At 42.2% G+C, this 27,450-nt stretch overlaps 1 protein-coding gene across 1 annotated transcript in view; it reads right to left on the bottom strand.

The window, feature by feature from the left end:
* Positions 1-290: 290 nt before the first annotated feature.
* Positions 291-27,450, bottom strand: part of EFNB2 (ephrin B2) — a 47,149-nt gene continuing 19,989 nt past the window's right edge. Inside the window, exons 2-5 of the mRNA XM_022576794.2 lie at positions 24,029-24,312; positions 7,695-7,787; positions 6,855-6,968; positions 291-5,130 (exon numbers count right to left, since the gene is read on the bottom strand). Coding sequence (XP_022432502.1) covers positions 4,742-5,130; positions 6,855-6,968; positions 7,695-7,787; positions 24,029-24,312 — 880 coding nt within the window. The 3' untranslated portion in view covers positions 291-4,741. The remainder of the gene's footprint in view (positions 5,131-6,854; positions 6,969-7,694; positions 7,788-24,028; positions 24,313-27,450) is intronic.

The raw sequence follows: 27,450 nt of genomic DNA, 5'->3' as shown, positions 1-27,450 counted from the left end.
CACTTAGCAACGCAGGGCAGGGATGTTTCAACAGCAGGGCCACTTTTCAAACAAAACGAGGAGCGGCTGCTTTTACAACCTCTGCGAGAAGTTTCTGTACGTGAGATTCCTTTTCGCTAGTTGAAAAGAATAAACAACGGGCACATTTTATTCTTCTCAGTTGAGGTTGGCTTATTCAGTTGGGAAAGTGTGGTTTCAAAAACAAGGTGGAAAAGATGACACTTAAATCGTAACAGGGGTCACGAAGTCAAAGTTGTAAATGCAATATTTCGTCATTGTTTTCGTTTACTCAGACTAATCATTTGTGACCCTGGTAGGTGGGGTCCAGCATTCAGCTTAGTGACGTGGCTGTATACCGTGCCCCGAAACTTGGATTTGCAGCGAACGGGCGGTTAGGGACAGTGAAATAATGTGATGGAGAAAATGAAACTACTATTCAAGCATCAGCTGAAACTGCGGGCCTCTGGAGAATTTTGTTTTCGGTTTTTGGAAGGAGAGCATTTGTTCGACAAACATTCCTTTAGTACAAGTCTGCTGGGCCAGTGCTGCAGAGATGCAGTCTTTCATGAGAATCTCCTGAGGGGCTTTTGAAACACACAGATTCTTCATTTACTGGGGCTGTGATCTTGGGCAAATCAGTCTGGGCTGGAACAATCTCTGGCTCCTTACTTCAGGGGCCCTTTCTCATCCTCCCAACCTAAAATACTTCACTCCTTAAGGTAAGGATTAACCAGAGTTAATGCAGCTAGAGATCTGGGCACTTCATGGTGACTAGTAGTTGCTTCTGCCGTGACCACAGCCCTGCCCTCAGATCTCATAGGAAGATGAGGGTGGGTGTCCGATGATCAATCTTAAGACCTCAAAAACAAGAGTGGGGAAAACACTCAGGGCACCTGGTCACTTTCCCCAGGAAGGCAACAATGAAAAGGGTGGTTAAATTCACCACTGGCCCCTGACTTGCCTCAATCCAGTATCACAACACACGCTTTCACCCATGTTGCGGTACGTTAAGACTTTTTCCTTCCTCCTGGGATTATTTTGTGAAGAAAAGTAAAGCAGTCGATAGCAAACTGCTCTGCTTGAATGGAAACTAGATCGTCTTGAACTAAGCGTTGGGATAAAAGTCCCTCTTCTTCTCCTGGCTACTTTCACTCAGTGCAGGTCAAACTGCTCAGGACGAAGAGGATTTTATAAAACTTTATGCTAAAACGTGAGTTCAAAAGATTTATGGGGAAACCACTGGGCTCATGCTGCAACACCGCAAGATTACCCTTCACCTGTGTGCACGGCCTGATTTGAAAAATGGGCATACACATGCCCGTGGGCAGAAGGGTCTTGATAACTGTAATCACAGAGAAACAGAGAAGGCAAATTAAAATAACAAACGAAAAAGAAAGAAAAAGGAAAAGAAAACAAGAAGGAAAGGAAAATACTTTGAAGGCGCTTTTTCCATAGGAAAAAAGTATTTTATTTTTTTAAGAACAAATTCAGTTTGAAACAGATTTGGAATGTGACTTTACGGATTTCATTTTCGGGGGGCTAACTGCAATGTGGAACTAAAGCAGATCAAAAACTTATGACAGGCTATCAAAATAAAACAAAGAAAAGAAAAAATATTTATAACTCAAGCATAATACTGCGTTACTTACAAATTGGACAACGAAATTTTAAATAAATATTCATGGTACATAATTACGGCACAAATATGCAGCAATTTGGCAACCTTTTATACCATTTTTTTTCCTCATTACAGTGCAAAGGGGAATGACACTGCCGTTTAACAAGCTGTAGCTAAATACATTGCAAAATTCAGATTTTATACAAAACATCTTGCTTAGACTTTATAAAAAACCAACATTGCTCTATGTACACAATCTGGGTAAGAAAAGCCATTTCTGTCTTGTTTTCATGTGTATTTTTATTAAAAAGGTGAATAAGGCTACTGTAACACCCCAAATCCATATACAGTAAAATCTGAACCTATTTACAGCATCTTCACTTAAACATTATGGTGCAAATTCCAAAGTCGGATGACTAGGGATGAGAATACAAGGAAGGCATTTACAGTAACTTTCCAAAGCTGAACCAACTTCAAATAAAGGGACAGTTGGTAGATTGTCATATTCTGCACCACACACAAAACAGACGTACAGAACACTGGTCAATTGCTTGCAGGCAACTCTTCAACAATTCATCTGATTCTTCACAGTTTAGCATATACCCAAAATGTAGCCAACCGATGATACACACCTTTGATTTCATTAAAATCAGACTATTTCCCATTTTTCCCCTTCTTGCCCCTCTCCCCCACCCTAAAGGTAATTTTTGATGGCTCACAAGAAAATCTTGTACGAATGCACGTACAGGAGAGGTTAGGGTGATGGAAAGAATTACATATGTACTGTGGCCGATCACCATGGCAACCTTCCACAGAAATATGATATAGATATATATAATATATATTGAAGATATATATTATACATATATATACACGTATACCACACACCCACTCACGCATAAACACACGCACTTTGGACCAACATCATTTTCAGGTTCAGGAAATAGAGAAGAATTTCTGTGACAACTCATTTTTGCAGGTATTCACTGGAGGTTTGAGAACCTTAAAATGCTGTTGCTACGTTTATTCTTTTCTCCCAATTCAGAAAGCAAAGTGTTACCATAGTAACAGGACTATGTTAAAAGATGTCTATTTTGCATAGCACATAAAAAGTAGGTTTCCTGTTTACTCACTTCTTTTCCCAGAAGGGAGGGGGTGAGGGGAGGCGGAGAGAGGAAGGAAGGGGGTCAGGGTGAACTTTCAGCTGAAACCCCCTCGATGTGACCCGGTGGATTCTAGCGAACACTTCAGCCCACAGGGCAAGGGAAAACACAGCACAGAAAATAAATGCCGGTACATCTTGTCATTGTTGAAAACGATGCAGTAACACCGATTTCCTGGTATTTGGGGCTTGCATTTCCTAATCTACGGTGACGCAAGATGCCTTCAGAGGACTGGGTTATTTTTGTGTTTGCTCCCATTATTGTTATTTTTGGAGTAATGTTGTTTTTCCCAGAAGTAGCTGTCCAATTTTTTTTTTTTTAAAGCACGGAGCATTGGGACCACTTAATCGCCACAAATGAATTTCCCATCTTCTGGTGTGGATTGTGTGCAATCTTAAAATATATATTAGTAAAAATCTTTCACTTTATATCCCTTGTGTTCTATATATCTATTATAAATACATCCTACCTTCCTTCTCCCCCTCGACATCATAATTTATTTCGGTCCTCGGGACTCTAAGAGGTTTGCCATGTGTGCCTCACCTTGATACAGGGCCCCGAGCTGTGGCCTCGCTCAGTACCTACCCCTTGGCCCTCGCGGCCAGGACAGCACCGCCATAAACCAAAGTGTCCTAAGGCGCAGTGGGGAAGGGAGCGGCGGGGAAGGGGCATTGGGGGGGGCCGGGGAGTCTGACCTACCTTTTATATATGAGAATGCCTTAATAACGTCGATGATGATGGAATTACAGCCTGTGTGACCTTTGGCTTTTAAACTTCTAGGTCAGATTTGGCTCTCTGCTAATCTCCTAAATGCTCTCCCTGTGTTGAATAAAATGTGATAAGTATAGCAGCTGAGTCTGCCTTAAACATCACCCAAAGCAGACCGACGACTTTCCTACAGCTTCACCGCTGTACATCCTATTGCCAGTACCACGAGAGTCCTGCCGGTGTCCATCCATCCCTCCAAGCCTGGCCCTCTACCAACAATGCCCCTTTGTTCCACCCAGCGTAGAGGGACTATTTCTTTTTCTTTTTTTCCTGTGCATTGCTCTTTGATAAGAGTGAATTCCTTCAAATGCACCCTAATCTACCGTGCGTGTCGTTGTGTCTCCTACTTGCCTCTTAAAATCTTAGCAAAACCAAAGTGCTGTGCTATCTAATTGGAGTTTTCCCTCCCAACTCTGTCTCAGAGGTGGCAGCGCTGAACTGCCTTTGCAGACGGCCTTTCCCCCGGCCCTCCCTCCCGTGAACTCCTCACCTTCCCGGGCTGACAGCCTAGTATCTGACTGGAAGGCTCCTTATTAGCAAACAAAATTTCTATCCTTGTATCGCCCATTCGGCGGTAGCTGCTGCAAACAGATGAAGCAGGAGACGCCAAACGTTATTAATGTCTCATTAGTGATACGGAGTGTGGTTTGAGAAGAAATCTCATGTGAAGGCCTGCAGCGCCCTGGATGACAGGAGTGTGTGCAACAGTGAGGACTAAAAGCTAGCGCTCTCCGAGAGCCTCACGCGGCCAGAGTCTGTGCGACAAGTCCGGGGTGCAGCTCGGCGGGAAGGGCCACGCCCGAGGCGGAGGACGGCCTTTCCAGGCCCAGCAGCCTGGGGGACCCGGGACACCTGCCCGGGATGCTCCCGCCCACCGACCGCTCTGTCTCCCCTCGGCTCCTGCGGAGGCCCGAACGCCCCTGGTACCCAGAAGAGGAGAGGGGCGGGGCGCGCGCGGTCCCCACACGCATCTTCCACGCGAGTCTTCCAGCTGCCAGGGCGCATCCTTCGTCACCGTGGCCGAAACGCTACAGACTAGTAAGCTGTCCGACTCCACAGGGCTCTCCCGAGAAGGAGTGTCCCCTCTCCCCGCTGTGCGCCAGTCCGTCGCAGACACAGGGGGCCTCGGACCCTCCGCGGGCGGCAGCGGGACAGTAAGTTTCCTCCGGGAAAGCGAAGGCACCGCCGAGGCTCAGACCTTGTAGTAAATGTTCGCCGGGCTCTGCGGTGGCATCTCCTGGACTATGTACACGGGATGCCCGTAGTCCCCGCTGACCTTCTCGTAGTGAGGGCAGAAGACACTGTCCGCAGTCCGCAGCGGGATGATGATGTCGCTGGGCTCCGAGCCGTTGTTGTTGCCGCCGCGCTTGGGCGTGGCCAGCGTGCTGAGCGACAGCGTGGCCGTGTGCTGCGGCGAGTGCTTGCGGTGCCGTCTCCGGTACTTGAGCAACAGGACCACCAGCGTGATGATGATGACGATGAAGATGATGCACCCTGAAGCAATCCCTGCGAATAAGGCCACTTCGGAACCCAGGATATTGTTCCCAGAATGTCCGGCGCTGTTGCCGTCTGTGCTGGAACCTGCAGGGGGTGGGAAAGAGCAGCCGGAAGAGTCACTGCTCTCGCTGGGGCTGGCCGGCTGCTGGCTGGCCAGAGACTTCCCTGGCAGCTAGACTGGCAAACCAAGCGCCTCGTTTAATAGCTAAATGCAGGGATAGATTTAGGAGGTTGGGAATTAACAGATACACACTACTATATATAAAAGAGATAACCAACAAGGACCTACTGTAGAGCACCGGGAATTCTACTCAATATTTTGTAATAACTTATAAGGGAAAAGAATCGGAAAAAGAATATATGTGTGTATATATAACTGAATATCTAATATATCTATACATAACTGAATATATATATATATATATAACTGAATCAGTGTGCCGTACACCTGAAACTAACACGGCATTGTAAATCAGTTATACTTCAATTTAAAAAAATAGCTAAATGCAAACGGCAGAAGCCAGCCATCGGGGAGATGGGACTCCAGGTGGGACTTTGATGCTGCTCCCAGACCTCATTGCTTCCCTTCTATACATCATCATCCATCAGCTGTGTGGACAGGTTGTGACAGCCAGCCCTTGATCTTGCCCCACGTCTTAACCCAGGTCAGCCAGCCTGCGGCCACCACCAGGAGGAAGAAGGGAAGCGGCCGATTCTCCAGGTCAGCATCTGCCGCCCAGGCCATGCTGTTCTCGTGCCCTCTCTGGCTACCGTGGCTTCATGGGAATATCCAAACCGCCTGCCTTTAAAGACAAGCCCTGCCGACGGCTGGCTGGAGAGCTTGCAAAGAGGGATGGGGCCTGGGAAAACGTTCAACCCGTAACTCGTTTGTATTATTTGATTTACACTTAAAATATATTTGGAAGGCAGCAGAAAAACTCTCACACGGAACAGACTGCCAACCCAAATGTTAAGCACTAAAAAATTGCCTGGCATCATTATATTATCCATTTATCAGTTTGTCATAAGAATTTGACACCTCTTGTCATTGAAAGTTAGAAATAACAACTTTCCTCCTTGAAGCTTGGAAAGAGATGGAATATTGCTACAGATGCTAAATTCGCACAACTACCAACTAGGCACGCGGATCCCTAATATGGAACTGCTGACGTCTGCTCAGCGACCACCATATAAAAAATTCATTCCCGTGGTAACAAACACATAGCTATTTGTTCAAAGACCGCTAAAAAACCGAAGTTAAACGGCAGTCAATTTTATCCAGTATTCTAAACTTCTGCCAGGAATCCGTTTAATATATTATTCTACACTGAAAATGTGAAAAAAAAATTTTGACGAAACCACCTGAAAAATGTGGCGTTACGCAACATTTTAAGATGTTACCATCTTGAATGTAGAAGAGGATCAGTCAGGCTCTCTGTGGATTAGATATGACTAGATGAAGCACTGGTACAGTTATATATACATTAACACTGGCTTGAAGCTAGGTTTGCAAACAGCACGATAAAGTGTCAGCCAGTGAAAATAGCTTTGATCTGAAAGAGCAGTGCTAATAATTGGCACTTACAACTGATGAATTCTACTCTTTTGAATGTAAGACTTTTGTGGGAATTAATTATTTTATTCTGGTTGAGTAACTGACAACAACTGACCGAGAGCAAAGATTACTGACTGCGGGAGCTACAAGTTCATCCTCCTGGTGCAGAAGTACTTGGACTCTGTTCTACCTGCTGTGATACGAGCAGTGTGGAACACACAGACCTAGGCACACATGGGTCACGCTGCTATACCTGGATTTGGTTTGACAAAAGGACTTGTTGTTGAACTTCTTCCATTTGTACCAGCTTCAAGTTCTGGCCGTCTTGTTGGATCATTATGCCTGGTTGACCCAGCGGAACTCGCATCTATATGAAAAACAAGCGATTACTTACAGCACAGACATCTGATGGGCTCTAGCTTTAGGAGCTGGATCTATATCTCAAGAGGCACAAATAGAAATGAACATAAGATTCTTTATGCAAAGTACTGTGAGATGCAAGAATATAATTTTCCTTTGAAAACAAAACGGTTCTACTAGTTATTTCAGAGGTTTAGATGGTGAGGCCATCTGTGGAAACCGTAGGGATTCTTGCATTTGGCAGGCAGAGCACTGCAGATGACATTTTAATTTAACTGAGTGAGTTGACTGACTACTATCCCAATTTCTAATTAGAAGAATATTTCTTTCTGCACAAGAGGTCATCTCTGTGTGAAAAGGCTCAGTGAACACAAGTCTTCTGTAGTCAAGATGCAGAAATGGGCAAAATGGCAGAAGCTTAGTTTGTATTCTGGATATTTTAATGGTGAACCAAAGAGGTGTTTTGCTTTTAAGAAGGAAAAATATATCTGTAGATACAGACATGGCAATAGACATTGTACCTGGCTGACCTCAACTTTTAGAAGTATCTCCAGTAAAAGAAGTGGGTTGCAACAACTTGAGGAAATCTGTCAGTGGCTCAAGGTGCAGAGAAAAGTTTACTTTGGAAACTAAACTGCAGAGTGAGTGAAGGCACGTGTGGGCAACGCTGGCGCCATACTAGCTGGGGGCTTGACCAGATCAGTGGCTCCGTGAAGCAGCAGACGGTCTTTACCTTGTCCAACTTTCATGAGGATCTTCATGGCTCTTGTCTGGCACACCCCTCCCTCCTGGTTATCCAGGCCCTCCAAAGACCCATTTGATGTAGCTGATTAAAAATAAAATGGACAAAACAAAAAAATAAAGAAAAAATCAGGAAATCAATAAGCCAAGTTTACATGAACATGAAATGTCTGAAAACAATTTGGAAAATAAGAATTCACCCTTAGTCACAAGTTTTCTTAAAGTATGGGATGCTGAAAGGCAAAACGAAAAAAATAAAGAAATAAAGAAAGATGGATATCGTCCACACTGCCGCACGTATGACCTCTGGTTTCCAATGTACTTAAGTGCCTTCTCCTCCCTTTATAATTAACGGATTTTGTCTGATTCTACAGATAAAAGGGACAGCATCTTCCAAAAACCTGACTATTTTGGAGTTAACCTCCTAAAAGCAGAATAGTAAATACGGTAATTTCAAAACGTGGTAATCATCACACAGCACCTGCTTCCTCTACTATAGATTTCCTGCCTCAAAAACAATTACCTTGATGCTCCCTGTTTGTCAAGCATCCAAGTTCTATAAACACTTGGAGAGGAGACTCCCACGCCCCTTTTTTTTCCTCAGCTTTGCTTGAGCTTAAAAGGTTGTACTAGAATGCAAGTCTTCCAATTCTGGAGTTTTCCTCCATCATTTTGTACTCGACCCGAAAGAACGGATGTGTTATTACCACCACCATCGACCTTGGTCAAACTCTTCAACCGAGCTCCCTGGTGCAGAAGAACTCTGAATGCACAGAGGGACTCACAGGTGCCTGCTGCTCTCTGAGGGGCCTGGGACGGCTCAGGACCTAAGGTGAGGACTTGGTTCAGGTCCACCAGCTTGATGCCCTTCCCACCGCAAGAAGGAGGAGGAAAGACAGAACATTTGACCATTTTCAGTGTCTGTTTTTTACCAACAGCCTATGCCCTACTCTGTTTCAACCCATTGTTCTATCTCTTTAGGATGGTGAGTTCTCTGAAGAGCGCTGTAACTAAAGCTGTAAAAAGATAGGCTGCCAGGTACCTTGCTGAGGGACAGGATTTAAATTACAGGTCAAGTTCCAGAAGAGAAAAGGAGGTGGGGAGTGAGACGTTTTCATTCCTCCACAGTTCAAGGGGCAGGGAACGTAAATGTTTCATAAACAATTCTGCCAGGTAAATCCTTCTCTACTTTAATTATCAAAGTTTTGTCAACTAACTCTATACTTTTAAAAGCACTGAAAAAGGGACAGATTTTCTGAAAAAAATACATCCAAAGACATTCCTTTAATGGGCTGTTTGTTTTCCAAATGGTGGGGCAGCAGACAAGTTGGACAAGCATGCATGGAAATATGCATGCTGTGGGTAATTATCTTGGCTGGAAAACAAGGCCAGGATTGACTTGTCTTTGTGTTCTCAAGTTAGCGACTTTTACTTTCTCTGTTTTCCTTAATAATAATCACTGCCTCTTGTGTGCAAAAATATCTCTTTGCTTATCTGAGTGTTTCCTTAAAGTCCAGCCTCACAATCATATCTCACTCTTCTTCTATTGCTGACACTGAGTTTCTCCTGGGAAACTGGGCAAAAATTGCCATCAGTTTTTTTTTTTTTTTTTAGGGTGAAAAGTAGATAGTATCCTCTTGTAGATTGTTGAGAAAATGTTTGGCAGATAAATTAGAACAAATACCTAAGAACTAACTCTGCATGCTTCTGCGACTCTTAAAAAAAAATCATCTTTTTTTTTTTTCCCATTTTCTCCATCTTCTTTCCCTTTTGTTTCTTCCAAACATGTACCTAAATTTCAAAGTATCCTTTCCTCCTAAAGGCTTAGAACAGTATGGATATCTACAAGCAGGCACTCTTTCTGGCCAATTTCAGAGCAGTGCTATAATCTTCACTTATTCACAGTTTTCTCATCTGATCTTTCTCAAGATGTAGGATATGCTTTTATATAGAAAAAAAACAGTGGAAAGCTGATGTCTTTATTTGGCTGACAGTTTCAAAGGGTTAGTTTACTTAATTCAAGTGGAATCTCCATGTTTTCTAATTAATATACACATAAATGCACCCCAATGCAAAGTTCAATGCCTAAGTTTTTCTTGCTAAAAGTTGAACACTAAGTTAACAAATGATAAAAATAAGATCTGAAGGGTGGTACCCAGAAAGAAAAAAGGTGTGTGGGGGGAGGAATATAGATTTACTGAATATTTATTTTAACCTTGAGGTAAAAAGGTAAAAGGTTCAGGTCTAAAAGAAAAAAATAAAGGAACATGAGAAAGGATAGCCAAGGCATGGCAGAGAACTGTCCCTGGTAAACAGAATTCAGAACTGCATCTGCAGAGGCAGAAACTACAGATGACTTCTACTTTGTCAGTCTGGAAGTGCAAGAGGTGCACATAATCTGAGTGACTTTTTCTTTTGATTTTAATTCGTAGGTCAGTGCCTTTTCTGAATACCAATGCCTTCGTGGAGAGCTCCCTTTGGTTTACTCAAAGTGATATCTGAAGAACTCCCAAATGTAAAGAACTCCAAAAGTATTCAAATTAAACTGCAATCTATAATTTAACATCCACAAACTATACATGGTAGGAAGAAAATTGGGTAGTGTGAGATGAAACGGCTTTGCATCTTTCACAGTGGAAACTTTTTTTATGCCTTGGGGAGGAAAAAACACCTCAAGCCCTGGAGGTGCACAGAAGGCACCTGAAAATGCTGCCTTTGCTGAGTTCTTGGAGGCCGAGGCCACTGCTGGGATGGGGGAGGATGAGGGGAGAAGGGGGAAGGCAGGCCAAGAGGCAGAACTTTGGGAGTGAGGAGGGCTCTTCTGCTACATTCTGGGCTCTGCATCTTTCCCCTTTAAGTCAGCCTGGAAGGTGCAAAGGCTACTGGAAGATACTGAAAAATTCATTCCTAACATCAAAACAGCATTCCCAATACTTGGCTGCTTAAAGGGGGGCTAAACTTTAAAATTCAGAGGAAATCCCCTGGCGGTCCAGTGGTTAGGACTCCGTGCTCTCACTGCTGGGGCCTGGGGTTCGATCCCTGGTTGGGGAACTAAGATCCCCGAAAGCCGAGTGGTGCAGCCCCCCCCCCAAAAAAAATACGGTTAGATGCTCTGCCAGGAAAGATTTTTGCCCCAAGTTAGGTATGATGTAATAAGCAGTCAGGGAAAACCCTGGTTTTTGTTTTTGCTTTTTTTTAACATCTTTCTTGGAGTATAATTGCTTTACAATGGTGTGTTAGTTTCTGCTGTATAACAAAGTTTATCAGCTATACATATACATACATCCCCATATCTCCTCCCTCTTGTGTCTCTCTCCCACCCTACCCATCCCACCCCTCTAGGTGGTCACAGAGCACCCAGCTGATCTCCCTGTGCTATGAGGCTGCTTCCCACTAGCTATCTATTTTACGTTTGGTAGTGTATATGTGTCCATGCCACTCTCTCACTTCGTCCCAGCTTACCCCTCCCGCTCCCCACGTCCTCAAGTCCATTCTCTACGTCTGCGTCTTTATTCCTGTCCTGCCCCTAGGTTCATCAGAACCTTTTTTTTTTTAGATTCCATATATATGTGTTGGCGTACGGTATTTGTTTTTCTCTTTCTGACTTACTTCACTCTGTATGACAGGCTCTAGGTCCATCCACCTCACTACAAATCACTTGATTTCGGAATACCCTGTTTTAAGATGTGAGCACCAACGGAAACTTCAGAAGGTCAACTTCATAGCAAGTTCAATTATAAAATAACTCAGAGTAACTTCAACTTACTTTATATTTGATCTCCTAGTAAAAATTAATGTCTCTTCCCCACGATCTGCTTAACATGGAGAGTAGAGAGCGTGGGCCTAATTCTAGAGCTGCCTGCCCACCTCACCACCTTGAGAAATGGCGCAGCTCAAAGTCTTCTGTCCTCATGGCGCCTCTTTACTGGCAGCGAATTCTGCAATAAAGCCTCAAGGTTAATATTCTGATTCCTGCTGCAACAGCCAGTCACCAAGTAGCTTTAAAAGCCTTAGTGGCTGACTTTGAAATACAACAAGAAATTGCTAACGCTTGGGAACAAAATCTACTTCCATTTCAGGAGACGGTTTTGCAATTATTCTTATTGTTGATTTGAACGTATTGGGAATTTTTAACTTGGAGAAAGTAAAAACAAACGGTCAGCCTCATTCTACTTAGTTCTCCTTTGCGTCTCTCTAGCAGCAGCATCTAATGCCGCCACGATCACAGCATTACTGTACCAGCTGTATGAAGCTGCATTTAATCATTTAGAGAGAGAAAAACTAACACTGTTATATCTAAGCTTTTGGTGCCGGGCCTTTTTTTTTTTCCTTGGCCCAGGGAAAAAAATAGACTTTATAAAATTAAAAATTACTAGAAAAGTATGTCTAGTTAGAAAAGAGGTTTAATGAAGATGCATGGGCATTTTATTGCGTGCTTTTAAAAGCTTTTGCTTCAGGGATCTAACTGCATGTAATGAGTGCACTGAAATCACTCCTGTTCCCCCAGGGCCTGATTTTAAGTGGGTGGAGATCATTGCTCAGCAAAAAGTACCCTGAGTTCACAATGCCTAAAAGTTCTCTTCACATCCGAAAACTACTCGGCCAGCATCCGGGCGTTCCCATTTATTTGTACACGAACTTATCTACAGTGTGCTGGTTATCTGAGTAGAAAAAAGAAGAACCAGTGGGCAAAGCAGACTGAAAGGGCAGGAATATTCCTGGCTGTGTTTTTTAGACTGTGCCCACGGAGAGGAAGTCCTATCGCATTTTAATGCGTCTTCATTTGGTTGTTACTGCTCTGCACACCAGGAAGGGTAAGCTGCTGCCCTGGATCTTGGCTGTTTTTATTTCAGTCTATCGCTTCGGTAGTCAGATGGAGAATTAACTGCTGGATGTGTGCCGAAATATGGGTCCCATGCACAAAGAGGTTAGGAATGAGGGCAGCAGAAAAAATTTCTACAGAGAAAATGCATCCCTATGAAGGAATATTCTTAGGTTATCATGGAAAGAATGAAACATCAAAATATACTATTGAGGACATTTTATACTATTTTATTTATTTATTTATTTATTTATTTGGCTGTGTGACACGGCATGTGGGATCTTAGCTCCCCGACCAGGGATCAAACCCGCACCCCCTGCGTTGGAAGTGTGGAGTCTTAACCACTGGACCGCCAGGGAAGTCCCTATACTAAATGTGGCTTACTGGGATGGGGCTGGGATGGGGTGGGGGGTTGATGGACACTCCAAAGCAAATAGTTTTTATGAACTTCATCAAAGAGGTCCACCAAAGAGACACAGATAATAAGCATACAGGGTCAGGAAAATGAGAGAGTTCAATTTTTTAGTAAGAATGAAAACTTTGTGTTCATATAAACTGCACATGACAAAATTTGCTCTTATTTGATTACAAAACAAAGAGCATTTTATGAAAATCCTCTATCATCTTCTTGGCACCATTCTTGTCCATCATGTCATCATACGCTGGCCCTGCTAATTCTGATTTCTTAGGGCAGCCTTTCAACATATCAGTCTCCTGAAACTCAACTCAAGAACTAGAAGAACTAGATGCCTATTACCTGGCAAACTTAGGAAATAAAAGAAGCAGAACCAAGTGAGAAGCGTGAAAAGTAAAGCCATGACATTAAAATAAATATGACACATAAACTAGGTTACTGTTTTCTTCTAGCAGGGCTGACAAATTTTTGAGTGTCTAGAAACAAAAAATTAACTGAGATATGTAAGTTGAAAACCAGAAGGCTGATAAAAATATAACTACCTAATGTGAATATACAACTCAGGAAGCTAAGATCTACCCTATTTCACACGCTGACACGAATTCAAATTCAAAATATATGATGCACATTCAAAAAATGTACTAAAGAGACAGAAATTCAATTTCTAGAACTCAGTGTAGTTCAATGCCTTGGGTATCACGGTTTTCCTTTAAGATACCAACTTAGAAGAAAAATTCTAACCATGGAAATGACAACAACCCCTGACTGCCAAAAATAAATGCCCTTTTCTTTAATTAATAAAAACTTCTGAAGCAAAGACATCTGTATAATGTGCCGAAAGGACGATGAAAAAAATCACTTCTTCTAACTTCTTCCTTTTTATATGCTTTTCTCTGTGGATTTATAGTCAAAGAAATGAGAATATACCACCATGATTTTCCAAAGGCCTCACTATTTTGCTTGGTGTAATACCAAAAAAAGTTCAGCAGTATTTCAACACATACAGCAGTTTATCCCAGAATGCCTGATCTTAGAGTAAAAGTTTTATAGATTCTTCTTAAAATGGCCTCGATTTGACAAAAGAAAAATACAAAGGAAGTTACAGGATGTGTGTGTTTTTCACCCAAGGAAACAGTGTTCCAGAACAATGGGATGAATCACCTGAAGTAAACCCACATCATTCTGGTTGTGTTTTGAAATTTGAAAGCAGTAAGTCAGGCATTAAGAGGTAACTAGCTTAGCCCCAGTGACTTCTTTACAGCACAATTAATTAGCTTCTCCACTAGACAGAACGATTTGGAAAAATGAGTTAAAAAACCAGAGTCACAATTTAGCCCATCCTCCCATATTAAAATATGAGTAAAGATACCAAGTATCCCGTGTAAATGGATGTTCTTGAATAAAATGATATAATTTTATTTCCTCAATGTTAAATGTTCACCATGAGCAATGATAGGATATTTTACTGACAGCTTAGAAATGAGAGTTTTGAGACATGTAACCTTGAAACACTTTTGTAAACTGCTTTTGTTTCTGTATTCACTGAAAGATTGGATGACATATTACTTTGCCACCTTCACTCTTTTGGGAAGAGGGAAGATACAAAGAACTGAGTCTAAAGGTGCCAGTATATTTCCTATCTCCCGTGTTATGCAAGACTTGGACGTTGAGGGAGGTCAGCCTATAGAGAGAACGGTAGTAAACACCATCCCTAGAACATAAGAAATTCCATCACAGCTTACTCATTAAACCTCTTCACCATTAAGAAGTGTATACAAAAATTAAGGTAGTGACAATCACTGAAGATGCTAAGAGCCATAGTCATCTTTGACGAGATAGTCCTGAAAAGCCACTGACTATACACAACCGGAGTGGAAAAGAACAGGTGGTAAATGTGAGTGTGCAAGTATGTGCACACATAGCGGAGATATGTCAGTGACAGAAATACCTTCCAGGCTCAGTGGGTGTTCTGACACATTCCTGAGAAAGATCAAATAGGCCTGGTAATAAATCACCTGTCCCCTCTTTTTACAAGAGGCATGCTTAAACACACGAGATCATTTATGAGTGGCTTACTTTCTTTCCCCTCAAAATACTGCTTGCAACACCTTGATGTCTTGATTTTTCATAAATTCTGTTGCGGGAAAACATCCCTTTCTGAGTCTAAAATTCTATTGCTACAAGTTATGATGATTTATGCAGGTAGTATCTCTCATTAGGCAAGAAAAATTTTCAACAAGATTTCATTAAAAAACTTTACATCTAGCGTGCTTTCAGGGAGTTAATCTTAGTGTCACAATGATTCAGAATGAATTGTGAGAATGTGATAGTCAATGGTTAAAGCATAATTTACCTTTATACATGAGAGTCAACCTTACTATGGGGCTGAAACCTACTAAGGAAGAAGAATCATGTTTTAAAAATAGGGGGCCAGATGACCACTTCAATATAATGATCAAACTCACGTTAAAAAAAAAAAAAAAGGATGATGTCAGAGTTCTAAAGATAAAACATAATTCCCTATTGTCTATATTAGCTTTACTTAAGCATTCTGATTTTTTTTAAAATATGAGACTTCCTGGTCAAGAGACAGTGATAACATCTAATAAAAATATTCTGAGCCATGAAAAAACATGTGTTTGCATGAATTATTTCTAGCACACAATTTCTAGCCCATCCCGAGTTTTTGACGGTCTTCATCATTGACATATCTTTGTGGAGATGTGGAAATGTCTAGAGAGCGAAGGGTCAGAGTGAAAAGTTCACAGTGGGGAGGGCACACATCCCAGAAGCCTCGTGCTCAGTCTGCTGTCACTAATCGCCTGCAATGATATTAATGACCCAGTAATTGGGAGACCGCGGCACTGAAGTGGAAAACCTCCATCTGAGGCAGGGTTCACCTCTGGGTGGTAGGGCTTCACCAGTGACTGAACTAATGTTTGCTGACAGTTTAGAACATAACACTGTAGATGAGAAAATGCACCACTCTGATGGCATAATAGCTTAGATGGACATGATGTTATTTGCTTTGACCATCTAGAGACCAGTGGTAACCCCGGTAAAGTGCCCTGTCTGAATTTGCCCTACACATGAGCCTGATTCCATTCAGGGGATGTGTTCTATGCTCCAAGAAGCCAGAGCAATTTTCCACATGTTTGCTTCAATAAAAGAATACCTTCATCTCCTGGCTTAACATCAGGAACAAGGAAACTGGGTTACTCCACTAATGCAAAAAGCCATTTGCAAAGCAGGACTGTCTTTTAGCAACACACAGCCTAGCTCCTCTGTGAAGTGATCAGTTACGCTCCTGACAGAGGTTCTGCCTGTCCATCCATCTGCCCATCCATCCATCTATACATTTATCCACTCATCCATCCATCCACCCATCTACCCATCCATCCATCCCTCCCTCCCTCCATCCATCCATACACCTGTCCACTCATCCACCCATCCATCCACACAAACTGTAGCTCTTGTATACTTGGCTAAGGAAATTTGAAGTTTCTTACTACCTCTTTTGTACATTTGAGAGATTTTTATTATTTTTAATGTTACTATTTAGCCACTTCCCATTGAGGGGCTCAAAGTACATTTGACCCCTGAACAACATGGGGGTTAGGGGCACCAACCCCTACCTAGTCGAAAATCCGAGTACAATTTATAGTCAGCCCTCTGTACCCGCAGTTACTCCATATCCACGGATTCAACCAACAGCAGACAGTGCAGTGCTGGAGGATTTACTACTGAAAAAAATCTGCATGTAAGTGGACCCAAGCAGCTCAAACCTGTGTTGTTCAAGGGTCAACTGTACTCGATAAAACACAAAGCACAGTCTTATTGACGAAATGGAATTGATTGATAGTAGCTCTAAAAAGAAAAAAGAAAATTCAGGAGACCCGACAAATTTCTATTACAACCACCATTAACCAATGGCCCTTTCTCCTTTCCTACTGCTCTGTAGAATTTCTTAGGTCAACTTTGGGGCACATGACTGAAGTTAGTTATACGTTACAACAAAGGACAGGGCCTCTGGCCCAACACGTCTGATACAAACACAGAGTTGTCTGATATCCAGTTCGAGTAGCATCCTTGCATTGCTATGTATGCACTATGTATGTACATATGGTCTCTTTACTGTCACTATGTATGTGATGTGTATGTACTCGTACTCTCTTTACCATACTCTGTAAGTAGTGTGCTTTGGACTAGACCATCTTTCCTCTTGCTTTGTGTACATGTATATGCTTGGTGACCCAGGAGACACTGTCATAAACTAATGACGTTGGTCGAAGGGTCTGACAACCCGGTTTGAGTTTTGCCCCTGACATTTCAATGGCTGTGTGAACTGTACTAAACTACTCACACTTTCCAAGTTCTGTTTTCTCACAGTGATAAAAATTCCTCTGTCACCTGTCCTTTGAGACTGTAAAGTGACAGTCTCAAAGAGTGTGTGAGGCCATAACACTTCCCTCTAAGTGATCAAACACCCAGCCTGAGATTTCAGACTGTTAGGAACAAACGTGGGACTCTTAAAAACTATATAAATAAGTTTTCGCCAAGTAATCTTTTCATGTCTGTCTAATGCCTCTTGGCTATTTCTTAAAGTACTTTATTTTGCTTTAAATTTTGATGATAAATATTTAAAGGCTATTAAGAAAGAACTCATTCTCATGCTTGTACAAAGAAGTCTCCAGGACTGTTCAGTTATTTACAAGTCTAAGTAAACTTTGCAAAAGCTATAAATACAGGTGCTAGAGATATTAAGATGTATTTTATGAAACAGTAAAGGCAGTTTTACTCTGAGCAATTCCTAAATAATCCTTTTTTTCCAAGGAATCGCCTTCATTTCTCATCTGCTCTTATTTTACATAGGAGGTTTTCAGTCTCTCCCCATTGCTTTAAGAACCAGTCATCTTGTCCGTTCATGAGTTATTTTGGGAATAAGGAACAGTGCTCACAGGGCAATCTCTGTCTAGCTTTAAATGAGATAAGCTGTCACTACTGCCTAGGTGATGCCGTTGAATATGAACAGAGTCTCAACCTACAATAGCCTAATCCTCCTAAACCCTGGCAGATACGGGATAAATACCCCAATGACCATGGCTCCATAAGACCCGCGAGCCAGAAGCTTCTCAGCACAAGCTGCAACTGAGCAGAAGTTGAGATTTTATTCCTTAAAGTATAAAGAATTTAAGCTGTATTCATATTAAATTGAACAAGGAGCTTTACTGATATACTCTAGGAGAGAGCCTTCAATATGGTCAGAAAAGGATTTTATGTTAAGTTAAAAAATAATAGAAATTCGGGGGACTTCCCTGGTGGTCCAGTGGTTAAGACTCCGTGCTCCCACTGCAGGGGGTGCGGGTTCAGTCCCTGGCAGGGAACTAAAATCCCACAAGCTGCGTGGCACAGCTGAAAAAAAAAAAAAAAAAAAAAAAGAAAAAGAAAAAGAAAAAGAAATGATGCTTTTCATTACCAGACTAGTGAAATGATGTAGTGTCCCAGCTTGTCTCAGTGACAAGGCAACCCTGACATGTACGTTTTTCTCTAAAAGAATATTTATACTACATTGGAATGTTGCTGAAATGATCAATAATAATAAGCCTTTCCTTTGTGTAACAAGGAACAGAGAAAAGGCCCTGGCAAGGCTGGTGAGATGGTAAAGTGGGGGATGATTATATGTGTAGAACCCTCCTCCCAGTCTGTCTCTTTTGAGACTTAGGGAGGATCTGCTAACAAGCTTGGGCAATTCCACCAACAAAAAAAATCCATAAATGCGTGTTTCTTGGTAAGGAAAGCCCAAGGACAAAAGAACTTTTATAACACTCCAAAAAGACAAAAAAGAGGGAAGATCTTATAATTAAGTTACGCAGCATTATTGAAACTTGGACGATCTCTGGAATTTCATTTTGTGGACGGCATTTCAAATAAGTGACACTTTTTGAGCCCATCTTCCCCGCCCGCCAGCTCTCAGGAGAGCACAGGCTGTCTCACACCAGCCCCCCACCTCGCCTCCCCACAAAGAGGCTCAGTTGTCCTTATTTGGTGCCAGCCATGGAGGCAAGCACTTTACATACATCACCCCATCTAAATGCACATCATCCCCAGCTGACAGATGAAGAGACTGAGGCAGACTGGGTAAGTTACTTGCCGAAGGACATTCAAAAACCCAGGTCTGCCTGACTTGGGACTCTCAGCTAACTACCATGTTCATCTGTCGCTCTAAGTGCTGTGTGTGTGTATCCTCCAAACACCCAAGATTCTGATGACCATTCTACTACAAAGCCAACCGTCGTAGGTTAAAAATAAAAATGTGTTTAAATGCTTGAATTCACCAATGGTATGCAAGGTATCGAACGTAAATCCCCACCTCAAAGTCAGATAAGTGACAGGCTGATGTTGTCACATCCTTGAACTCGATGATGTTTAGTGATGGGAATGTAGATTTTGCTACCTTTATCATATAAATAATTCATCAATCAAAGCACATAATCACGTTACAGAGGCCACACATATATTCTAAAATAAATCTAGGGCTTCCCTGGTGGCGCAGTGGTTAAGAATCCACCTGCCACCGCAGGGGACACGGGTTCGAGCCCTGGTCTGGGAAGATCCCACATGCCGCAGAACAACTAAGCCCGTGTGCCACAACTACTGAGCCTGCACTCTAGAGCCCGTGCACCACAACTACTGAAGCCCATGCGCCTAGAGCCCGTGCTCCACAACAAGAGAAGCCACCACAATGAGAAGCCCATGCACTGCAACAAAGAGTAGCCTCCACTCACCACAACTAGAGAAAGCCCGCGCGCAGCAATGAAGACCCAACGCAGCCAAAAATAAATAAATTTTTAAAAAATAATTTTAAAAAAAGATATCTATATGTAAAAGTATATTTGAAACCTCCCATAACCATTTTGCTAGGGAAAGGGCTTACAGTACATTCAGTATATTTTAGTGCCACTTGTTACACTTACTCCCAGAAATAAGTAAATCAAAAACAGAAAAGAAAAACACAAACAAAAAAAAGGAAAACAAACACTCAACAAAAAAACAGGAATGGAATCTGCTGTTCTTCTGTTTTGATTCTTTAAGAATAGTGTTTCCTTATATTTGTGTGCAAGCATTTTAATTTATTTTGCATTTCTGCTCAGAAGTGGAGTTTATGTCTGAAAAACAGCAAAGCTGACTGAGGAGTTTCCTAATTTTATATGCTCTGGTAAAATTTTTTTTAAAAATTGCGTTGGAGAATGAAACCAGTGAAGGGCCTAAGAAATGGTGACTCATTCAAATTCATTCAGTGTTTCTCAAGGAAGACTTTCCCAGGCAAGGAAAGCAAGGAGTGGCTTTTGGAAGGACCACTGTGAACACAGCAGGGTGTAGTTTCAGAGCAACGTTTAATCGAACAGTCATTAGAAATGATGACTTTTAGACTATTCCACAAATCCATGTCTTGGCTACAGATCTGAGGTAAAATAATGTAAAAAACCACACAAAGCTAAATTGGGAGGTGCCTCGGGCATAAGGTGTTCTTTCTAACAGCTGGGCTGTGCCCATCGTTCACTTAAAAAGCATCCACACAGTGGCATTCATTTTCATCCATCTCTGACTCACATGATTTTGGTAGTGTGATGAAAACCTCTTTGTAGGTATTTTGCAAGGTTTAATGCTGAGGCTGGATGACCAAGCCATGGAACCTTCATAAGGGTAGATACTGCAAAGGGCCTCCACACCAGAATTTCTGACTCATTCAGCTCCAGGTTATCACTTCTAAAAAGAAACTGGAAACCAAGCACAGAAAGTGTCTACAAGAAAAGTTTTGGACACAATTATGTATGAAGGCTGAGAACACAGTTAGGAATGCTTGCCTCACATTAACTGGTGTGTTTTTCTAAGACAGAGCTTCCCTTGACGACGGGCCACCTCAGAACAGATAGTTCTTTTATAAACTTAAAAAAATTTTTAAAGACATGATCAAAACACCTGTAGGTTATATAAAATGTTTACTTTCTTTTTAAGGCAATTAAGAATCTGAATATAATGACAAACAGACCAAATGGTTGTAACATCCCCACCTCTGGATCATTTAATATTAGGAGATTTTATTATGCAAATTAAACCCAAGTCTAACGACTGAAACGGGTCACCTGAAAAAGTCAATTCTCAACATTAAGAAAACCTATATATATCATTTTGCCACATGTCAAAGCAAATAATCATCTAGGAGAAAAACTAATGAGGATGCATATCATTTTGTCGTGTCATTTCCTAGGGGAATTTAGTGGATACTCCGTAGGTTTAAAAGTACACTCCCAATTTAAAAGTAATGTTGACTTCTAGAACTTAAAAGTGTGATGCCTGTATTTTAAACCTGGTAACACTACAAATCAAATTCAATGTCTTTAAAGAGCTTACAGCAGATCCTGTCCATTCAACTGGAGAAGAGCCACCCTGACGAGAGATCCCATGCTGGATGTGTATGTCTAACCATAAAACGGTTTGGAACTAGAGACTTCCATCATTAGCCAGAATAACAACAACAACAACAGTAAAAGCAGTTTCTAGAGAAGAAATCAAAATTCAAAGAAATGAAGTGACTTTCTCGTTAAGCTCACACAGCACGACTAGAATCCAGGTCTCTGGGCTCCTGGCCCAGCGCTCCTGGAATCAGTTCATCTAGGGAATGACCGAACAACATCAATTCCAAGTCAGTCCATTGGCAACTTGGACTGTTCCCCTCTGGGGTTATGAAGCACTGCCCCAAACTATCACTTCTCTTCTTCCCTCCTATGGAAAGAAACCAGGACACAATAACAATGCTGTTCATACTAATACTCTTGGTTATGAAGGTGCTTACTAGCTAGACAGGAAGATTTGGAGTTAAACACATGTCATATACTTTGTAGCAACTCAAAAATACCAACATTGTTAACTCTCTCAAAGTTGAAGTGGTGACTTGCAGTGTTAAGGGCAGTGTTCCATCATGCCGCCTAGTGTAGTACTGTTTTAAGTGGAGTGTGACTCTGTGTGTATGTGTGAGTGATCACTGGCTGTGGAAAGCACTGACTCTGAAAAATCTCTTAATTGTCTGGGTGCCTTGTGATTCTCGAAGAAGCAATGGAAAGTCAACATTAACTTTTTCAACTCTTTTGAGAGTTGTACTTCTCATCCTTCATTTCCCTTTCAGGGAAAGCTGTCCATCCATTGGCTTTGCTGGAGGATGGGTGGGAAACGGGGCATGCGTTTCCCGAAGTATCTGAAGTGTCTTCCTATGTCTGTGACGTGGCGCAAGTCTTTCAACTCTGTGCTCTGAGTCTCCCTGGGCTCCCGGCCACCCTCTGAGCCCTGGGCCCTTCCCCACCCAGCCTGTAACAACCACCCAACCAGCAGCATTCAAACTTGAAACCCTCATCTCTATTTTCAGAACAATTCTTGTATCCCGGGCTACCACGTGCTTTTCCGGGTCTGGTGGCTTACCTCCCTGAAGAGCCAGTCAGCAGCTAGGGCTGCAGGTGCAGTTTTAGAGACGTATTTCACTCTGAGGAACATCTATCTTCAGGCACCCCCTCGTCCTTTTTCCCACCCTATTCAGGGGTCTTAACCTGCTTAATGAATTCAGTAGGGTGGGTCCCTATAAATGCTATGCTAAAAACATCCTGGTAAACAGTCCTACTTAAAAAGACTTTTTTTTTTTTTAAGACACTGTTGGACTTCCAAAAGCTTAAGGTTTCCATTTATTTTGTCTAATGACTATTTTATATTTTCAAAGATTTCCCTCTTACTTCATACACTTTACCACCCCACCTGCTTGTCCCAGCCCTCAAAATGCTTTTATTTTCATTTTATGATCATTGTGCTTTAAAATCTATAATTCACCACTTTCTCTTTTTGTTACTTATTCTCACTAAGCCACTCTATGTGTATCACGTTGGTTTAAAACTACGTTTTCAGCCTCTGTGGCATTCCAGGTTCACAGCAAAGAACAAGGATTAGATGGCTATGACCACCTTTGTTTTAATTACTAATGAGTGTAATAAAAAACAGAAGATAGTATATTGTTGAGTATTTAATAAGTAGTCAATGAATTATTGATTTTGCATTCTCAAGAGCAGCTAGGAGGTAGAGAAAGTCAGAGTTTCAACCTGATCACCCAGAGATGGGAGAGCACACCCAGCAGACAGCAGCTCAGTACCTCTGACGACCTGGAGCTCATCATGACGAGTGAGTGCGGACTCCCACCAGAGAAACCAAGAAAAACCATTTCATTGCTTGCCTGATGTGAACAGCTACCCTAGTCACCCAGACTGCACTGTGACAGACCCTGGGCCTGGAACAATCCTAACTCTGTACCGGCTGCTGACCTGCACCTAGTAGGCACGTGTTTCATCAGATTTCACAGCCTCAGGAGTGAACAGTAGCTCAGATAGGACCCAAAGGATACACAGTATCTGTTCCTAAAACCATGTGTCAAATTATTGTATAGGTAGATAAAAAAGTAATTCATTGAACAAACCCAAGTTTTTTCTTATTCTTCCAAACCTGGTTTTAATGGCACCCATGTACTAGTGTGGGTTGCCTGTAACTCCCATTCTTGGAACCTACAAGCTCCATGAGGAATGGGTACCGCTTTACCATCTTGTTCACTGTTGAACACCTAGCATTTATGCAGTTTCTGGCACAGAGTAAATACTAAATGAATGAGTGAATGGATGGACGCGTGGATGGATGGATGGATGAATGGATGAATGGATGGATGAAGAGAAAAGTCATTGCACAAGATTCACCTATCAAAATCTCACCAATGGTTCTTAAAAATGGTTTTGTCAGTAGAGATGCTGAATATATTCATATATATCCACTTATTTCAATACTACAAAAACTCTAGGAGGCTTTTTCTCTTTGGGTATCTATGTTAATGAGTAGTACTAGTACAGGGGTCCCTCATTCAATTAGGGCTTCTTTAAAAAACTTTTCAGCAAAGATTCCCACCCAATTGTTTGCCACTGTAATAATTTTAAGGAAACAAAAATTGATACAAACCTATTTAGCTTATCCTAATTTCTATAAAATAAATGAATAGAATTATACTTACATATAATGTAATAATCTCTGTTCTTCTGAAATTCTAGACCCCAGAGGTTAGGGCTGAATTCTTGGAACTTGATAGTGAATTTTACATCTTGGTCTGGTCTGGCACAGTTGAGAAGAGGCGTATTTTCCTTCTTAATAGTGCATCTGTCTGCTTGGTCTTTATCCACCATATAAACTTTATAATATTCATACTGGCCAACAGTTTTAGAGTCTACTTTGGGGCAAATAATATCCAATTTGTCTCCTATCTGTGGGTATAGAACCAGTCCTTGTCCAGGCAGAAATCTAAAAGCATAAAAAAAAAGCACCACTGAGTTGATAAAAAATTAACAGTATTAATGATAATGACAATATGGCCAGACAACATCAAGAATTCCGAACCACAATTTTATAGAGCCACACTTTTATTGACCAAACATATCTGAGTTCAGATCAGCATGGGATGAATGTATTTAGGAATTAAGCTTTAAAGAAAAAAAAAATAAGAAAAAAAAAGAAACCACACTCCTGACTTTACCCAGTAGGATCAAGGCAACCTACTGACATTTCTTTACCGCCCCCTCGCTTGTAATATTTCAGTGCTCCTTTGTGTAACTTCACAATGGCTTTTCCTTGGTGGTGAGTCAGACCTTCCCATCTGCTCATTATTTTTTAACCACTGGCAGCCTCAGTTTATTGGGCACGCCACAGAAAGAGGGCAGCAATTCCAGGGAGCAGTGGATGCGCTAAGACTTTGTTGTTCTGTTAGTTTCCATTTGCTGCTGATGCTAATTAACAGACAAGTTTCATCAAGAATGTTTCAAATTACTTATCATAATTAGTCAGTCACTGATCAAATAATGGGTTTTTTTATTACCCCAAACAAAAGAAACATCTTACAAACCCATAAAAAATAACCAGAAATAATTAGCTGGAGTATTGATTCAGCTGCAAGATGAAAAGTCCTCGACTGGGGAAGACAGCAACTACTGTCCCTGTCCTTGCCCCACAAACCTTTTTTCCCCCCTCCCTTGAGATGTATTTGCTCCAGTCAATCCTTAGAAGCAAATCTTTAGAACCCAAACCACTGACACACTATATCCCCTTGGTGCTCACAGACCACAGAGCCCTCCTCCCCTTTCTCTTTTCTCCCAGCCATGCTGCGGAAAGATCTTTCCTAATGGGGAGTTTCTCGGAGAAACTGAAACAAGAGCTTCGTAATGAACATCCTTCTACAAGTGCTAACACTAAAAACACACTTAGAAATCCCCTCTTGTTCCTTCCGAAGGAGCCAAGCCTGCAGGCTCATTAAAATATTGAAGCCGGAGAACAAAGCATCACGTCTCGGTCCTTCCAATCCAACCTCTTATTGAACCAGGGAGGCCCACCAGCCATGATGATGAATGGGTCATAACTCAGAGAGAGAGGAGAGAGAGGGAGGGAGGGAGGGAGGGAGGGAGAGAGAGAGACAGACAGACAGACACGGTGAGAGAGAGAGAAAGAGAGAGGGAGAGACAGACAGACAGACACGGGGGGGGCGGGGGGGGAGAGAGAGGGGGGGAGAGAGAGAGAGGGAGGGAGAGAGAGAGGGAGGGAGGGAGAGAGAGAGAAAACCAGGATGATGGGCATCACCAACTTCAAATTGATACTGAGGGAACAGACGATGAATGTTAATGAACGGTATTAATTTTTCTGAAAAGTGCATGAGGTTGATTATGAAGCATCATAGAACATAACAGAAATTACATTACAGATTATATTAAAAACCAATACTCTTTACGGCAGGGAAAAAAGATACATGTTGAACACAGTGGCTTGTCACTCTTCCTTGGGAATGTGTTCTTTTACAATCCCAAAGGGAGGGCGGCCCCCTTTCTTTCTTATTTTTTTTTAAACTGAGCTTGCTAAAGCAAGGATATATGACATTTATTAAAAAAAAAAAAAAGTTGAAAAAGTGAATGAGAATCACCTAACAAAATCTTTCTGTGAAGTAGAACTCAAAATGACTATTTTTTATAACAATGACAAATTTCAGACCATCATGTGTGCACCCTTATAGAATTCTCTAGAACTGTTGACAAACGTAGATCACCATTTAGTAAGAGCCTCTCTGTGAACTTCTTGGCCATTTCTGCAGTTTTCTGGGGAGGCGCATGGGAAATTCAACTCCAGGGGACTGAAGGCCTCCAGGGTCTTCTCCCTGCCCCCCCTCCGAAGGCCAGTGGTCTCCATCATCTTTGTGGTTGAAACACAGCTCTGGTTTCTGATGAACAGACTGAAGGACTGAATCTGAATGTCTGAGGCTTAAGTCTTTGCCTCACGCCCCCGTGCCTCAGTGATTCTGCTGGGCTTGGGAAGCAGGGGCAAAGTGCCTGGCAGTCGACATAAGTTAGATATGGTTACAAGGCTCACCTTCCTGACACATCCTTCTCCTCATGTTTTATTCTTCAACCTTCTTAGGAAATCTTCACTGCACCCGAGAACCAGAGGCCAGCTCCTGTCTGGGGTTTCCCACCCCCGTTCCAAACATCTTCTCTCCTAAACCGGCTTCTTTACCAGCCGACACAGAGCAAGCCCCACGTTAGCTGTAGTGAAAAGTATTCCTGAATCACAACAGAAGTCTGCAGCCTGGACACCGGTACCTGCCTCTTCTCAGCTCTGATCTCCACACTGAGAGAGTTTCACCCTGGACCACCTCCTCCGGGGGCCCACCCAGGCTTCAGACATCAGGATCCTGAGCAGCCAGATGGATCCATCCTCTTGTCCATCAGTTCAATTCCTTTAGGAGAATGCATCAGACCTGCCCTCACCCCCAAGCTGTGTATCATCTTTGCACATCTTAGAATTCTCCCACATCACGCCTACGTCTGAAGCTGGGCTCACCAAGCTCTTTCTTCATTCAAAATGCTCCCAAGATCCCGTCTCCTTCACGAAGATTATTTTTTCCTGCTTAACCAAAGACTCACTGTTGATTTCCTCCCTGCCCATGTGAGAACCTCATGACTCTCTCTTCACTCACCAAATCCAAGTTCTAGTTTTTGCTGGGGCTGATGGGGTCAAGTCAAGAACAGAGGACACATGGGCTGGTTTGGCTACAAGGATCTCTGCACTTCAGTCTGTATTTTCAGAAGGTACTAATCACTCAAAAAGCTTTAACGGTCAGTGACAGGGGAGCAATGTATGCGGAGGGGTCAACCCATGGGATGGCTTTTCAAAATAAAAGAGAAAGGGAGGAATCTCAATTTCAATAAGCGTATCTGATACACTCATAAAAAGTGAATCCTGATAAAACCCACTATTCCTAATGCTTTGAAAAGCATTAGCTCACCTTTCAGAAGACACTGTGGCAAAAAGTTAGGCAAGGATTTGCTCCTTCACCGTGAAGAATGGTTTCAAGAGAACAAACGTATGGACACCAAGGGGGGAAAGCAGGGGCAGCGGGGG

The sequence above is a fragment of the Delphinapterus leucas genome, chromosome 18, assembly GCF_059928025.1.
Source record: "Delphinapterus leucas isolate spDelLeu-1000000601 "Yukka" chromosome 18, BTC_Dleu_Yukka2, whole genome shotgun sequence".
Classification (NCBI taxonomy): Eukaryota; Metazoa; Chordata; class Mammalia; order Artiodactyla; family Monodontidae; genus Delphinapterus; species Delphinapterus leucas.
The sequence above is the reverse complement of the archived record's forward strand: the minus strand, read 5'-3'. Positions and strand labels throughout refer to the sequence as shown.